Source organism: Salmo salar, chromosome ssa04 (assembly GCF_905237065.1).
Source record: "Salmo salar chromosome ssa04, Ssal_v3.1, whole genome shotgun sequence".
Lineage (NCBI taxonomy): Eukaryota > Metazoa > Chordata > Actinopteri > Salmoniformes > Salmonidae > Salmo > Salmo salar.
The window spans coordinates 26,388,319-26,405,909 of NC_059445.1; the positions used below are offsets into that span (position 1 = coordinate 26,388,319).

Consider the following 17,591-nt stretch of genomic DNA (forward strand, 5'->3'; position numbering starts at 1 on the left):
CTTTTCTCCATCCCACCCTGTGTTCTCTCATTCTTAACAGCTCTGGGAAAATGCCTCTGCCTGTGTCTGTCTGTTGGCCTCTCTCTTAGGGGGTGAGTGGATGCTGGCTCTATTGCTCCTTGTGTCATGCTTGCTGTATCAATAGATATTCACCCTCAATCCTCATTTCTGTTCAGTAGGGAGAAAGCGCTGAACAAAGATGTATGTTTTCCCAAAGATGTTGCCTCATGGAATACAACCATTCATTTTGGTTCAACTACTACGTGTCAGGAAACAGCCACAAACAAGGAAAACGCCCACAAGGACTCTTTTGAATCCCTCGGGTTTAGCCTCTCTTACTCTGCTGATAACACTGAGTTTCTCTCTTTCCTGGAGCCTGGCTGACAGGTATCAGTGCAGGGTCGGCCATTGCGCCTACTTTATGCAGATTGGCAGTGTTCTAGCACAATGGCATGTATCATTCATGCTGCAAAAGCTGACACAGCGAGGTTGTGTGTGTGTGTGTGTGTGTCTGTGTCTGTGTCTGTGTGTGTGCATCTGAGTGCGACTGTGGGCATTTGTATGTGCTGGTCTCATGGTCCCTCAGGGTGTCTGCACTGACGTAGATGTCCACAATCCTCTCCTCAGCTTCACTTCTGTCAAACTTGACCTTCTTGGTCACATCTGGCTTGTTATGAATGGCCTCAGACATCTTCAACAATGTATTGTGTTTTCTGACTATACAGCAATTTCTACTCAGGTTCTGAACCTATCACCACCCCTGTGTCTGTGTCTGCTTTGTGTCCATTTCTGAGACTAAGTGTTTTTGATATGTTGTCCCCAGAAGAAAGGGAAATGTAAAAAGAGGAAGAAAAACTAAAAGTAACATGGTGGTTGAGGTTGGGACATGTTCTTTTCCTTTGAACATATTCATCTGATTCCTGAGTCGATACCAGAACAGGGATGAAATACTGTATGAAATTATGAGAATGCCTTGCCAAGGAAAACTTCCAAAAGGACTAATTTGAGGTAAAAGGAGTTGGTACAGTCAACAAAAAAATGCTGAGATTGATTTCGTATTGCTCACTTTAATACATTGTACATGATGCGAACAGGTGACTGACATTTCAACATCAAGCTGACATCTTCCTCAGAGTGACCTGACCATTGCACATAGATCCTATTTATAGCTAACGGCCCGTTGAGACACAACAACGTACAACAATTATAATGATAATATGTTCCAAGTTAAATTGCAAGTTATAACACAAAATTATAAGATAAACAGTGTGTCTCATTAATCAATAGGCCATGTCAAAATACACATAGGGGATATTTGGGTGTCTGTGAATCTGGAGACACCGAGACCCAAAAAATGAAGGCAACAACATTATAGAGGGGAAAAAAAATCTAGATCACCTGTACTCCACACACAGAGACGCGTACGAAGCTCTCCCTTGCCCTCCATTTGGTAAATCCGACCACAACTCTATCCTCCTAATTTCTGCTTACAAGCAAAAATTAAACAGGAAGCACCAGTGGCTCAGTCTATTAAAAATTGGTCAGATGTAGCAGATGCTAAACTACAGGACTCTTTTGCTATCACAGACTGGAACATGTTCTGAGATTCTTCCGATGGCATTGAGGAGTACACCACATCAGTCACTGGCTTTATCAATAAGTGCATCGATGACATCGTCACCACAGTGACTGTACGTACATACCCCAACCAGAAGCCATGGATTACAGGCAACATTCGCACTGAGCTAAAGGGTAGAGCTGCCGCTTTCAAGGTGCTGGACTCTAACTCGGAAGCTTACAAGAAATACTGCTATGCCCTGGGATAAACCATCAAACAGGCAAAGCGCCAATACAGGACTAAGATTGAATCATACTGCACCGGCTCCGGTGCTCGTCTTATGTGGCAGGGCTTGCAAACTATTACAGACTACAAAGGGAAGCACAGCTGCGAGCTGCACAGTGACTCGAGCCTACAAGACGAGCTAAATCACTTCTATGCTCGCTTCGAGGCAAGCAACACTGAGGCATGCATGAGAGCATCAGCTGTTCCGGACGACTGTGTGATCACGCTCTCCGTAGCTGACGTGAGTAAGGCCTTTAAACAGGTCAACATACACAAGGCTGCGGGGCCAGACGGATTACCAGGACGTGTGCTCCGGGCATGTGCTGACCAACTGGCAGGTGTCTTCACTGACATTTTCAACATGTCCCTGACTGAGTCTGTAATACCAACATGTTTCAAGCAGACCACCATAGTCCTTGTGCCCAAGAACACAAAGGCAACCTGCCTAAATGACTACAGACCCGTAGCACTCACATCCATAGCCATGAAGTGCTTTGAAAGGTTGGTAATGGCTCACATCAACACCATTATTCCAGAAACCCTAGACCCACTGCAATTTGGATCCACAGATGATGCAATCTCTATTGCACTCCACACTGCCCTTTCCCACCTGGACAAAAGGAACACTTATGTGAGAATGCTATTCATTGACTGCAGCTCAGTTTTCAACACCATAAAACCCTCAAAGCTTATCACTAAGCTAAGGATCCTGGGACTAAACACCTCCCTCTGCAAGTGGATCCTGGACTTCCTGACGGGCCGCCCCAAGGTGGTGAGGGCAGGTAGCAACACATCTGTCACGCTGATCCTCAGCACTGGAGCTCCACAGGGGTGTAAGCTCAGTCCCCTCCTGTACTCCCTGTTCACCCACGACTGCACGGCCAGGCACAACTCCAACACCATCATTAAGTTTGCAGACGACACAACAGTGGTAGGCCTGATCACAGACAACGACGAGGTAGCCTATAGGGAAGAGATCACATACCTGGCCGTGTGGTGCCAGAATAACAACCATCCCTCAACGTAGCCAAGACTAAGGAGATGATTGTGGACTACAGGAAAAGGAGGACCGAGCACGCCCCCATTCTCATCGACGGGGCTGTAGTGGAGCAGGTTGAGAGCTTCAAGTTTCTCGGTGTCCACATCAACAACAAACTAGAATGGTCCAAACACACCAAGACAGTCATGAAGAGGGCACGACAAAGCCTATTCCCCCTCAGGAAACTAAAAAGATTTGGCATGGGTCCTGAGATCCTCAAAAGGTTCTACAGCTGCAACATCAAGAGCATCCTGACTGGTTGCATCATTGCCTGGTACAGCAATTGTTCAGCCTCTGATCGCAAGGCACTACAGAGGGTATTGCGTACGGCCCAGTACATCACTGGGGCTAAGCTGCCTGCCATCCAGGACCTCTACACCAGGCGGTTTCAGAGGAAGGCCCTAAAAATTGTCAAAGACCCCAGCCACCCCAGTCATAGACTGTTCTCTCTACTATCGCATGGCAAGCGGTACCGGAGTGCCAAGTCAAGGACAAAAATACTTCTCAACAGTTTTTACCCCAAGCCATAAGACTCCTGAACAGGTAATCAAATGGCTACCCGGACTATTTGCATTGTGTGCCCCCCCCCCCAACCCCCCCAAACCCTCGTTTTACGCAGCTGCTTCTCTCTGTTTATCATATATGCATAGTCACTTTAACTACACATTCATATACATACTACCTCAATTGGGCCGACCAATCAGTGTTCCCGCACATTGGCTAACCGGGCTATCTGCATTGTGTCCCACCACCCACCACCCACCAACCCCTCTTTTACGCTGCTGCTACTCTCTGTTCATCATATATGCATAGTCACTTTAACCATATCTACATGTACATACTACCTCAATCAGCCTGACTAACCGGTGTCTGTATGTAGCCTCGCTACTTTTATAGCCTCGCTACTGTATATAGCCTGTCTTTTTACAGTTTTTTCATTTCTTTACTTACGAATTGTTCACCTAACACCTTTTTTGCACTATTGGTTAAAAACTGTAAGTAAGCATTTCATTCAGCATGTGACAAATACACTTTGATTTGATTTGATAGAAACGAGCACAGTGAAAAATCATGAATTCGCCACTCTGGATCCAGTGTCTAATGAGTACTGCCAGAATGCCTCTCTATATGAAATCATTTAAAATACTTCTGTTGCAACAGAAAAGCCCCAGTACCCACCTGGCACTGAAGACAGGCTAAAGCAAACGCTCAAAGTGTTTGAAAGATTTCAAGTTGTATTTGAAGCCAGGTCTCGCACTTATCTGACGTGCACTCATCAGGAGTCGACTGTACTGACTTAACAACCTCATACTGTTCCCTTCTACCTGTTCTAATGCAGCTGTTTACTTTTAGTGTTGTTGTGTCTCAATCATTGTCTGTGTCTGATGAGGTGTCCATCATTTAACTACTGAAGACAAGAAGCTACTAATGTATCCCAGGAAGTAAATGGGAATTTGATTCATATGTTCAGAATGAAACAAACATAAATGAGTAGGGATGGAGACAGAATGAGAGAGGGAGAGTCAGAGAGAGAGAGAGTCATAGAGATGAAGAGAGAGGGGAGGGGGGGGGGGGGGTAGTTGTTACAGTAGGTTATTTATTACACAGCTCACAAATCCACTCCAGTTTATTATCACAATTTGAATAATTCCATGTCTTTTCAGGCTGATGTTGTCCATCATCTAGTTCAACACAGTCCTTCTCCTGATAGGTTGATTGACCACCACCACTACTAGGCTGGTTGCGCCCCCAGTACCTATGTTAACAACATAGAGAACCAGATAATCACACTGTCAGTTAAACATCATTCTAAATCAAATAAATAATGTCTGTGTTTTTCAGCTTTGAAGCCACACGCTGTCAGATGTGGGCCACCAACAAAAAGTAAAAAAAACTTACGTAGTGTAAAAAAAAGTACTTTCTATTTCCTTTTCTTTAAGAAAATAATGCTTGGTTTCTATGATTCTTCTATAGAGCTCATTGAATGACATCTACTAAGGGAAACATTTGTATTTATGAAGATGATCTGAAGCAATATCATTTGTTTTCAAAGTCTCCATATCACAACTGGATGGTCAAATCTCTCACCTTGTGTTCAGTGGTGTGCCGTCTACCCATTTCCAGGACCCCTCAGTCTCTCTGTCAGTCAGACCGATCCAGACTCTCTTTTTGAGGGCAAAGAGAAACCTCTGTTGTTGAGAAAGATAAATTAATACTGATCAAAATACTTTTATCATGTCTCTCTCTCTCTCTATGTATTTATCTATCTCCCCCCACTCTCTCACCTGTTCCTTTCCGCTGTTTATGATCACCAGGTCTGCTCCTCTCTCCAGACAGTCCTTTCTGCTCTCACTCCAGGTTTTTCTCTCAGTAGAGAGGAAGTACCAACAGGATTCAAACTTGTTCCAGCCTTCAGAAGAGGTTAGTTTAAACATTCAATGCCATCTCATTATTCTGCACTACACAAACAAAATTTTTGTCCGCGTTCAGGGCCGTAACCAGGGTTTGAGTTTTAGTGAGGTCGTAAGACAGCGAGATTAATTGTATAGAAACTTTCCAAAAAGTACTGCATTTCCATATAATAAAAAAACATTATGGTGCTATTTGGAGAACAACATAAACAAGCAAAAATGTCCACAGCCTTCATTACTTTGGCTGCTGTAGGTTCATTCACCTCAGTTGATCTACAAACACAAGCCTAGTAGCTATACAATTTTCCCCCCCAGAAAGGGGGGAAAATGTGAGAAATTAGTTACACTGACAAGTAGCATCAGTGACTGTTCAGTCAGTTGTATTGTTGATGTCACAAATACAGCCGTCGTGCTGAAGGGAGGACCAATACGCAGGCGGAATGTGGATGCTCATCTTTTAATTAATTAGGATAACGCATACACAAAAACAACGACGAATGACAGTGTCACAGGCTAAATGAATACTAGCAGTGCGAAATACAACTACCCACAAAACCCAAACCAAACACACACCTAATTATAGGACTCTCAATCAGAGCCAACTAGAAACACCTGCCTCCAATTGAGAGTCCAACACCCAAACCTAAACATAGAAAAACTAAACTAGACAGAACGTAGAAATACATACAAAAACACAAATCCTCTGCCACGTTCTGACCAAAACTGATACAATTACTCCCTCTGCTGGTCAGGACGTGACAGTTGAACTGCGTAATTCATCATCTCTTTACATAGATATGGATTTTCTCAACTGACATTGCGTTCACATTTGTATTCCTAGGCATTACTAATCAAGCTCCGCACAAACAGACATCAATGGAGCACACAGACGATCATATTGTCACATTACGTTAATGATTTGAATATCACTAAGGATTCTGTATTAATATCAATGATGTTGTGGTTAAAAATGATGGGTAATAGGTGAACTATAAACTCCAGTGGTGATCGAGATAAGACGAACAACCAGTGATATAAAGGAAATGTAGGACTATTTTAGACCTGCATTGTTTGCATTTTGAGTGCATTTAAATGTAGGCCTATAGGGAAGACAGGCCATGGGAATATGTTCATATTTAAACACATATTTTCTAACTTCTTTGATACAGATTTAGTCAGGCGACCCAACATGGGGCCCCAACCCTAAGTTTGGGAACCACTGTATTAACCGCTCCCCGCCTTGCTTCCTCTCTCTCTCTGGTTCCTCTACTTCCTCCTGCATGCATTGCAGCCTGCCTCAGCCTCACCACGGAGCGCCACATCACTGTCTGTCTTAGTAGCCTAATCTTTGTAAAGCAAAGTTATTATGAGAGCTTAGTAGTCTATTTTGTTGCTCCTGCTGAGGTAGGCTCCTTTTAACGTTACCGTCTTACTTCATCCTTCTAGCTGGGTCAGTAATACTACCCAGAGCCCTTCAACATTACTGCAATATAAGTCTCTGATTCATAATCCTACAGACATGATGACGGATTATTACTAATGTATTGCTTATTTATTTCAAATTAATGGAAATTCTGCTATTCTTTCACATGGTGTTATAGCAATGAGTTTGTGACGTATTGACTGTAAGACTACTGCATTGATTTTATGGATACCTGTGTGATTGTGACTCTGTCTGTTAATGTGTTTATGGGGGGGTAATTAGAAAAACATGACTGACTGAAGTATCTAATAGCGACTATTTAATAGTTTTGTACTCATTCTCCGAGATTCAACTTGTATTCGTATGGGGATGTCTGTAGACACGGCAGGCGATGCTGGTGGGTTTTAAAATGTACAGTCAGCAGCATCACTAGTGTCTACTTGAGCGGACTACGAGCTGGGGAAGTTTGTTTCACGTCTCAGGCCCTTGGCCTGTGCTGTGAGAGGGAGGAGTTAGCAGTTTGAGAAATTTTATTGGCCTCCTTGTGGCTCAGTTGGTAGAGCATGGTGTTTGCAACGCCAGGGTTGTGGGTTTGATTCCCACGGGGGGCAAGTATGAGAAAGAAAAAAAAAATGTATGAAATGAATTGAAATGTATGCATTCACTACTGTAAGTCGCTCTGGATAAGAGTGTCTGCTAAATGACTAAAATGTAAATGTAATAGTGGTGAAAGTGCTGCTTAAAAGGCAAACCCAGGATGCAAATCTGTTTTGATGTTGGCAAACTAAACAAACAAACCACTGTTCTTGATTTCACTCGTTTGCAAAGAGGTGCAATTAGAACTGAGTTTGACCAAGAATCTATTTTATTCATTTTTCTCATTAGAAACAGTTACTGAGGTCAGTACCTCAATGTCCTCATGTAGCTACGGCCCTGTCCATATTGAACATGTACAATTAATGTTATGATCGTGTATTAGGTAAACTCACATGGATTAGAGAACTTTTCCATAAAATCTTTCTCCTTCTGTTGCTGGTCTCTCCCTTTACTCAGACAGTCTGCTAAAAGAGGTCAGAATATATTGGATGTGGATTGCCAGTCATTTAAACATGTCTAACATAGGAAGCACTTAGCTTGATGTCAAAGTCTGATATAACGTGATGATTTAACAACAATCCACTCACATTCTAGTCGCAGGGAGATGTTGAGAGCGACTTGTAGAACACACAGCATCCCAAAGCTTACAGCAACCATCCTGTAGAGTCTTCTCTCTGAACCGTCAGGTCCTGGGGAGATACACACCGGTGTGAAAACACACGGACGCACACAGCAGAGTGCAGTTTCATTTAAAATAAGTTACAAGAGTATCGTTTCTCACAGCTGTCTGTTGATATTTTTTGTATTTTATTAGGATCCCCTTTAGCTGTTGCGATTGCAGCAGCTACTCTTCCCTGGGGCCCACAGGAATTGACTGTATCAGTATGACATGTTGGAACCTCTGAATACACAGAAAATATACATCAATTTGCATAATTAAATGTGGGGTAAAATACTTGTAAAAAAAACTTTTCCACTGAGACTTTTTTGTTTTTGCATCATGTGTTTGTAGGTCTTTGTCGTTGTGTGTGTGTGTGTGTGTGTGTGTGTGAGTGTGCGTGGGTCAGTGGTGTAGAGCAGGTCTGAGCAAGGCCCCCCACACCCAAGCTGGGAGGGGTGTCTTTCTTTTGCTATGGGGAAGAGAGAAAATGTTTCTGTTTTAGAGGACATTTCCTGCTATTCTACACATTTTGCCACGAGGCTGAGAGAAATGTAACAGTTTTAACACTAATTTCCTGTAATAAAAAAACATAATTATCAAGGCTTATGACATGTTCATTTACTATCTGTGGGGTGATGGGGGGGGGGGGGTCCCAATGCGCGTGTGTGTGTGTGTGTGTGTGTGTGTGTGTGTGTGTGTGTGTGTGTGTGTGTGTGTGTGTGTGTGTGTGTGTGTGTGTGACAGAGTTTCTGTGTTCTTACCTGAGTGATGTGTCTCAGTCGTCACTCTCCTCATTGCTCCATTCTTGTTTTCTTCAATAACCTTGTCAATTTCAACAACCTCTTTGTTGATGTAGTCATCCATCTTAACTAACTGTATGATTACCTTTCTAACTGACTTGTAATGGTAATATCTACTGTATGATTCTAACTGTACTGACAAGTAGTTGAGTAGTAGCTCTGATGTGTGACTTCACCTGGTACCTCTCTGAGCTCTGTCTCTGGTCCACTGCAGTTGATATAATGTTTAGAGTATCCAACCACCTTCAAGCAGGAACATAGACCTGACAGGATCATCTAACAGAGTGATAGAACATGACAGCTGCAGGACAACAAATAGTGATAATTGCAGCCTTTCAGCCTATCACTTTGCGAGGAATGTTGGTTGTTTCCGCAGCCTTCAAACGGAGGGCACGTTATGGCTCAAACTCGTTATGCCACTGATGACCATTTAGGGGCATTTTTTTTGTATCAACGCTGTCTGTGTGTTATTCTGAAGGGTTTGTGGGAAATGTCTTCATCAGAGGTTTTAAAGGCAACTTCACTTGTGTGTTGTGTCTGTGTGTGCGTGTGACTGGCAGAACGGGTGTTGTATGTGGAGGATGAGGGCTGCAGTAGATATCTCAGATAGGGGGAGTGAGGCCAAAGAGGGTTTTATAAATAAGCATCAACCAGTGGGTCTTGCGATGGGTATACAGGGATGAACAGTTTACAGAGGAGTATAGAGTGCAGTGATGTGTCCTATAAGGAGCATTGGTGGCAAATCTGATAGCTAAATGGTTCGAACGGGCTGTGACTACTCACTGGCGACACAGTGCGTATTACTGCATAACACGGTGCTTGCTCGGTCACTCGCTCCCAATGGTAAGCACGGGGAGTTGGCTCAGGTCTTAGACCCGCCTTAGCCAATCTACCCGTGTGCCCCCCCAAAAAATGTTTTTGCCACTGCCTCTCGGGCCTCCGTTGTTGCTTTCTTGCCTGTTCCTCCCAGTATCGCCGTTCCGCTTTCGCTGCCTCGATCTCCCATTGCGGACGGCTATACTCCCCAGGCCTTGTCCAGGGTCTTGCCCCATCCAGGATATCCTCCCAGTTCCAGTCATCCTGCCCACGCTGCTTGGTCTTCTTGTGGTGGGTAGTTCTGTCACAGGCGTCAAAATGAGTAGACCAAGGAGCAGCGTGGAATATGTTCATCTTGTCATTTAATGCAAAAATGAACACTTTAGAAAATTAAACAAAAATGACAGCCGACAGTTCTGTCAGGTACTTACAACTAAACAGAAAGCAACTACCCACAAAACCCAAAGGAAAAACAGGCTGCCTAAGTATGGTTCCTAATCAGAGACAACGATAGACAGCTGCCTCTGGTTAGGAACCATACTCGGCCCAACACAAAGAAATACAAAACATAGAATGCCCACCCCACACCCTGGCCTAAGCACATAGAGAAACAAACCCTCTCTCTCAGGTCAGGGCGTGACAGTAGCTTTTACTTCTCCTCAGTCAGGGTGTTGTAACTAGTGACTGATCTGTTCTGCCTGCGGCTATGGAACCCTGACCTGTTCACCGGACGTGCTACCTGTCCCAGACCTGCTGTTTTCAACTCTCTAGAGACAGCAGGAGCGGTAGAGATACTCTCAATGATCGGCTATGAAAAGCCAACTCACATTTACTTTTGAGGTACTGACTTGTTGCACCCTCAACAACTGTGATTATTATTATTTGACCATGCTGGTCATTTATGAACATTTGAACATCTTGGCCATGTTCTGTTATAATCTCCACTCGGCACAGCCAGAAGAGGACAGGCCACCCCTCATAGCCTGGTTCCTCTCTAGGTTTCTTCCTAGGTTTTGGCCTTTCTAGGGAGTTTTTCCTAGCCAACGTGCTTCTACACCTGCATTGCTTGCTGTTTGGGGTTTTAGGCTGGGTTTCTGTACAGCACTTTGAGATATCAGCTGATGTAAGAAGGGCTATATAAATAATTTAGCTTTGATTTGATTTGCTCTGTAGCTGGTCTCTCTCTTGATTCAGAGTGTTGTAGCTGGTCTCTCTCTTTCTAAAACTGGTCTCTGTCTTCAGTCAGGGTTTTGTAACTGGTCTGTATTTGGCCTCTTTCTGCAGGTGAGTTGGTCTTATAAACTAAGAACCTCTGAGAGACCTGTTATCTGCAATAACAACTAAAACAGAAAACCACAGAACTACCGGTAAATTGTAGGAATTATAACATTTACCAACAGTTGACAGACAGGCCTATGATCCCAGTCAGTAGGACAACACATCAAGACCTATGAAGGGTCTCTCCCTGTGTTATAAAATATGTGTTTATAGTTTTTCTTTGCATTGTGTGTGTGTGTGTGTGTGTGTGTGTGTGTGTGTGTGTGTGCGCGTGTTCGTGTTCGTGTGTGTGCGTGTGCGTGTGTGTGTGTGAGAGAAAGATTGTGTGTGTATTAGGTTGACCTCCCGGTCCGTTCTTTAGAGAAATGTCTTCTACCTCTTTGTCTTGGTGCTGGTCTCATGGTCCCTCTGGGTGTCTGCACTGACGTAGATGTCCACAATCCTCTCCTCAGCTTTACTTCTGTCAAACTTGACCTTCTTGGTCACATCTGGCTTGTTATGAATGGCCTCAGACATCTCCAACAATGTATTGTGTTTTCTGACTATACAGCAATGTCTACTCAGGTTCTGAACCTATCACCACCCCTGTGTCTGCTTTGTGTCCATTTCTGAGACTAAGTGTTTTTGATATGTTGTCCCCAGAAGAAAGGGAAATGTAAAAAGAGTAAGATAAACTAAAAGTAACATGGTGGTTGAGGTTGGGACATGTTATTTTCCTTTAAACATATTCATCTGATTCCTGAGTCGATAGTGAGGACTTACCAGACCTGGGATGAAATACTGTATGAAAATATGAGAATGCCTTGCCAAGGAAAACTTCCAAATGGACAAATTTGAGGTAAAAAGGAGTTGGAGCAGTCAACAAAAAAATGCAGAGATTGATTTCTTATTGCTCACTTTAATACATTGTACAGGATGCGAACAGGTGACTGACATTTCAACATCAAGCTGACATCTTCCTCAGAGTGACCTGACCATTGCACATAGATCCTATTTTATAGCTAACGGCCCGTTGAGACACAACAATGTAAAATAATTATAATGATAATATTTTCCAAGGTAAACTGCAAATTATAGCAGAAAAATAATAAGATAAATAGTGTGTCTCGTTAATCAATAGGCCAAATTTACATTTGGGTGTCTGTGAATCTGGAGACGAAACCCAAAAAATCAAGGCAACAACATTATTGAAACAAGGAGTGAAAAATCATGAATTCGCCCCTCTGGATTCAGTGTCTGATGAGTACTGCCAGAATGACTCTCTAAATGAAATCATTTAAAATACTTCTGTTGCAACAGAAAAGCCCCAGTACCCACCTGGCACTGAAGACAGGCTAAAGCAAACGCTCAAAGTGTTTGAAAGATTTCAAGTTGTATTTGAACCCAGGTCTCGCACTCATCAGGAGTCGTCTGTACTGACTTAACAACCTCATACTGTTCCCTTCTACCTGTTCTAATGCAGCTGTTTACTTTTAGTGTTGTTGTGTCTCAATCATTGTCTGTGTCTGATGAGGTGTCCATCATTTAACTACTGAAGACAGGAAGCTACTAATGTATCCCAGGAAGTAAATGGGAATTTGATTCATATGTTCAGAATGAAACAAACATAAATGAGAAGGGATGGAGACAGAATGAGAGAGGGAGAGTCAGAGAGAGAGAGTCATAGAGATGAAGAGGGGGGGGGGTAGTTGTTACAGAAGGTTATTGTTACACAACTCACAAATCCACTCCAGTTTATTATCACAATTTGAATCATTCCATGTCTTCTCAGGCTGATGTTGTCCATCATCTAGTTCAACACAGTCCTTCTCCTGATGGGTTGAATGACCACCACCACTACTAGGCTGGTTGCTCCCCCAGAACCTATGTTGTCAACACAGAGAACCACTGTCAGTAAAACATCATCCTAAATGAAATAAATTGTGCCTGTGTTTTTCTGATTTAAAGCCACAAGCTGTCAGATGTGGGCCACCAACAAAAAGTAAAAAACATACGTAGTGTTAAAAAAATAACTTTTTTTCCCTTTTCTTTAAGAAAATTATGCTTGGTTTCTATGATTCATCTATAGAGCTCATTGAATGACATCTACGACGGGAAACATTTGTCTTTATGAAGATGATCTGAAGCAATATCATTTGTTTTCAAAGTCTCCATATCACAACTGGATGGTCAAATCTCTCACCTTGTGTTCAGTGGTGTGCCGTCTACCCATTTCCAGGACCCCTCAGTCTCTCTGTCAGTCAGACCGATCCAGACTCTCTTTTTGAGGCCATAGAGAAACCTCTGTTGTTGAGAAAGATAAATTAATACTGATCAAAATATGTTTATTATGTCTCTCTCTCTCTCTATGTATTTATCTATCTCCCCCACTCTCTCACCATTTCCTTCTTGCTGTTTATGATCACCAGGTCTGCTCCTCTCTCCAGACAGTCCTTTCTGCTCTCACTCCAGGTTTTTTTCTCAGTAGAGACGAAGTACCAACAGGATTCAAACCTTTTCCGGCCTTCAGAACAGGTTAGTTTAAACATTCATTACCATATCATTATTCCGCACTAATTAATGAAGGTATACAAACAACATTTTTGTCCGCGTTCAGGGCCGTAACCAGGGTTTGAGTTTTAGTGAGGTCGTAAGACAGCGGGATTAATTGTATAGAAACTTTCCAAAAAGTACTGCATTTCTATATAATAAAAAAAACATTATGGTGCTATTTGGAGAACAGCATAAACATGCAAAAATGACCCCAGCCATTGGGAACCACTGTATTAACCTCTCCCCGCCTTGCTTCCTCTCTCTCTCTGTTTCCTCTGCTTCCTCCTGCATGCATTGCAGCCTGCCTCAGCCTCACCACGGAGCGCCACATCACTGTCTGTCTTAGTAGCCTAATCTTTGTAAAGTTATTATGAGAGCTTAGTAGCCTATTTGTTGCTCCTGCTGAGGTAGGCTCCTTTTAACGTTACCGTCTTACTTCATCCTTCTAGCTGGGTCAGTAATACTACCCAGAGCCCTTCAACATTACTGCAATAGAAGTCTCTGCTTCATAATCCTACAGACATGATGATGGATTATTACTAATGTATTGAGTCAATCACGGAGTCAATCACCACCTTCCGGAGACACCTGAAACCCCATCTCTTTAAGGAATACCTAGGATAGGATAAAGTAATCCTTCTAACCCCCCCCCTTAAAAGATTTAGATGCACTATTGTAAGTGGTAGTTCCACTGGATATCATAAGGTGAATCCACCAATTTGTAAGTCGCTCTGGATAAGAGCGTCTGCTAAATGACTTAAATGTAATGTAAATGTATTGCTTATTTACTTCAAATTAATGGAAATTCTGCTATTCTTTCACATGGTGTTATAGCAATGAGTTTGTGACGTATTGACTGTAAGACTAATGCATTGATTTTATGGATACCTGTGTGATTGTGACTCTGTCTGTTACTGTGTTTGTGGGGGGTAATTAGAAAAACATGACTGACTGAAGTATCTACTAGCGACTATTTAATAGTTTTGTACTCATTCTCCGAGACTCATTGTATTTGTTTGGGGATGGCTGTAGACACAGCAGGAGATGCTGGTGGGTTTTAAAATGTACTTTTGTCTGGCATCTCGCAAACACAGTCAGCAGCATCGCTAGTGTCAACTTGAGCAGACTACGAGTTGGGGTAGTTCGTTTCACGTCTCAGGCACCCTCGGCCTGTGCCATGAGAGGGAGGAGTTAGCCGTTTGAGATAGTGGTGAAAGTGCTGCTTAAAAGGCAAATCCAGGATGCAAATCCGGGTTGACGTTGGCAAACAACAAACAAACCACTTTTCTTGATTCCACTCGTTTGCAAAGAGGCTCTATTAGAACTGAGTCAGACCAAGAATCTATTTTATTCATTTTTCTCATTAGAAACAGTTACTGAGGTCAGCACCTCAATGTCCTCATGTAGCTACGGCCTTGTGCATATTGAACATGTACAATTAATGTTATGATCGTGTATTAGGTAAACTCACTCAGATTAGAGAACTTTTCCATGAAATCATCTTTCTCCCTCTGTAGCTGGTCTCTCTCTTCAGTCAGGTTGTTGTAACTGGTTGGTAGCTGGTCTCTCTCTTCAGTCAGACTGTCTGCTAAAAGAGGACAGAATATATTGGATGTAGTTTGCCAGTCATTTAAACATGTCTAACATTGGAGGAACTTAGTTAAACAAATAACAAAATTCATCAGTTGTCAAAGTCTGATATAATGTAATGATTAAGTAACAATACACTCACAGACTAGTCGCAGGGAGATATTGAGAGTGACTTGTAGAACACACAGCATCCCAAAGCTTACAGCAACCATCCTGTAGAGTCTTCTCTCTGAACCGTCAGGTCCTGGGGAGATACACACTGGTGTGAAAACACACGGACGCAAACAGCAGAGTGCAGTTTCAACATAATAAGCTACAAGAGGATCGTTTCTCACAGCTGTCTTTTTTGTATTTTATTAGGATCCCTTTTAGCTGTTGCGATTGCAGCAGCTACTCTTCCCTGGGGTCCACAGGATTTGACTGTATCAGTTTGACATGTTGGAAACTCTGAATACACTGACAACATACATTCATTTGCATAATTAAATGTGTGGTAAAATAATTGTAAAAAAAACTTTTCCACTGGGACTTTTTTGTTTTTGCGTCATGTGTTTGTAGGTCTTTGTCGTTGTGTGAGTGTGCGTGGGTCAGTGGTGTAGAGCATGTCTGAGCAAGGCCCCCCACACCCAACCTGGGAGGGGTGTCTTTCTTTTGCCATTGGGAAGAGAGAAAATGTTGCTGTTTTAGAGCACATTTCCTGCGATTCTACACATTTTGCCATGAGGCTGAGTTTTAAAGCTAATTTCCTGTAGTAAAAAATAATAATAATCAAGCCTTATGACATGTTCATTTACTATCTGTGGGGTGAGGGGGGCCCAATGCGTGTGTGTGTTTGTGTGACAGAGTTTCTGTGTTCTTACCTGAGTGATGTGTCTCAGTCGTCACTCTCCTCATTGCTCCATTCTTGTTTTCTTCAATAACCTTTTCAATTTCAACAACCTCTTTGTTGACGTAGTCATCCATCTTAACTAACTGTATGATTACCTTTCTAACTGACTTGTAATGATAATATCTACTGTATGATTCTAAATGTACTGACAAGTAGTTGAGTAGTAGCTCTGATGTGTGATTTGACCTGTTACCTCTCTGAGCTCTGTCTCTGGTCCACTGCAGTTAATATAATGTTTTGAGTATCCAACCACCTTCAAGCAGGAACATAGACCTGACAGGATCATCTAACAGAGTGATAGAACATGACAGCTGCAGGACAACAAATAGTGACAATTGCAGCCTTTCAGCCTATCACTTTGCGAGGAATGTTGGTTGTTTCCGCAGCCTTCAAACGGAGGGCACGTTATGGCTCAAACTTGTTATGCCACTGATGACCATTTAGGGGCATTTTTTTTTTGTATCAACGCTGTCTGTGTGTTATTCTGAAGGGTTTGTGGTAAATGTCTTCATCAGAGGATTTAAAGGGAACTTCACTTGTGTGTTGTGTGTGCGTGTGTCTGCGTGTGTCTACATGCGTCTTGTACAGTGTCCTCATATGTGTGTCCTCTCACTACAGTTCTGCCCATCTGACGTGTCAACCTGGAGGAGACTCTGTTTTAACTATCTAATCACATTCAATCAGAAAGCTGGTAGATCTTGTTAAATTACATTGTACCTTTATTTATCAGTCTGTGCCATTGTAATTATTGTTATTAAAGTGATAAGTGTATGCTAATAACTGGACATGAAAAAATCTACAAACCTTTTACTAAACATAGCCCTATGCTGGATATGTACGTGTTTCTAATAAACACAATTCTGACATGTATTTTAAAGAGTACAGTATGCTTTCCTCTAAATCTTAGCATCACAATGTTTTTGTTCTCTCTCTCTCTCGACATGTCTCTCGACATGTCTCTCGACATGTCTTCTTCCTCTACAGCTCCCGTGAGAAACAAGAGATGTGGTTTTCAGACACAAGGTTCACATGTATTTTTCACATATTTTATTCCCACTTAACAAAAGCATAATGGAGATTTCAGTAGGGATCATTTTGCTCCCATCCGTCACCAGCTCTTACTTCAGAATTGGCAGTTGTTATGTTCTCATATCTGATCTCATGACCATGTATTAGGTAAACAGATTCGAGAACTTTTATGTAAGATCACTTCTTTATTTATTTGTATTTTTTTGTTTAATATTTATTTAGGTAAGCAAGTCAGTTAAGAACAAATTCTTATTTACAATGACCGCCTACCAAAAGGCAAAATGCCGCTTGCGGAAATGGGGGTCTGGATCTAAAATAAATAAAATATAAATATTGGACAAAACACACATCACAACAATAGAGACAACACAACACTACATAAAGAGAGACCTAAGACAACAACATAGCAAGGCAGCAACACATGATAACATAGCATGGTAGCAACACAACATAACAACAACATGGTAGCAACACGACATGGTAGCAGCACAAAACATGGTACAAACATTATTGGGCACAGTCAACAGCACAAAGGTCAAAAAGGTAGAGACAACAAAACATCACACAAAGCAGTCACAACTGTCAGTAAGAGTGTCCATGGTTGAGTCTTTGAATGAAGAGGTGGAGATAAAACTGTCCAGTTTGAGTGTTTGTTGCAGCTCGTTCCAGTTGCTAGCTGTAGC

General features: G+C 42.3%; 2 protein-coding genes across 4 annotated transcripts; both read right to left on the reverse strand.

Annotated features, from left to right (window-relative positions):
* Positions 1-4,446: 4,446 nt before the first annotated feature.
* On the reverse strand, positions 4,447-9,153 carry LOC106602760 (CD209 antigen-like protein E). 2 transcript variants are annotated; one of them, XM_045717644.1, is made up of 6 exons: positions 8,736-9,153; positions 7,901-8,002; positions 7,706-7,774; positions 5,168-5,292; positions 4,971-5,071; positions 4,447-4,638 (listed from the first exon to the last, which is right to left on the reverse strand). In XM_045717644.1, the coding sequence occupies exons 1-6, from the start codon at positions 8,836-8,838 to the stop codon at positions 4,476-4,478; spliced, it is 663 nt and encodes a 220-aa protein (XP_045573600.1). In that variant the 5' UTR covers positions 8,839-9,153; the 3' UTR covers positions 4,447-4,475. The 2 variants fall into 2 exon arrangements, with proteins under 2 accessions (XP_045573600.1, XP_014051076.2); XM_014195601.2 differs by having other exon boundaries at positions 7,706-7,777.
* Positions 9,154-11,746: 2,593 nt separating this feature from the next.
* On the reverse strand, positions 11,747-16,222 carry LOC106602759 (C-type lectin domain family 4 member E). Of its 2 annotated transcripts, none has more exons than XM_014195600.2 (6): positions 15,851-16,222; positions 15,133-15,234; positions 14,872-14,985; positions 13,247-13,371; positions 13,051-13,151; positions 11,747-12,731 (listed from the first exon to the last, which is right to left on the reverse strand). In XM_014195600.2, the coding sequence occupies exons 1-6, from the start codon at positions 15,951-15,953 to the stop codon at positions 12,560-12,562; spliced, it is 717 nt and encodes a 238-aa protein (XP_014051075.2). In that variant the 5' UTR covers positions 15,954-16,222; the 3' UTR covers positions 11,747-12,559. The 2 variants fall into 2 exon arrangements, with proteins under 2 accessions (XP_014051075.2, XP_014051074.2); XM_014195599.2 differs by having other exon boundaries at positions 14,872-14,988.
* Between the last annotated feature and the right edge of the window lie 1,369 nt (positions 16,223-17,591).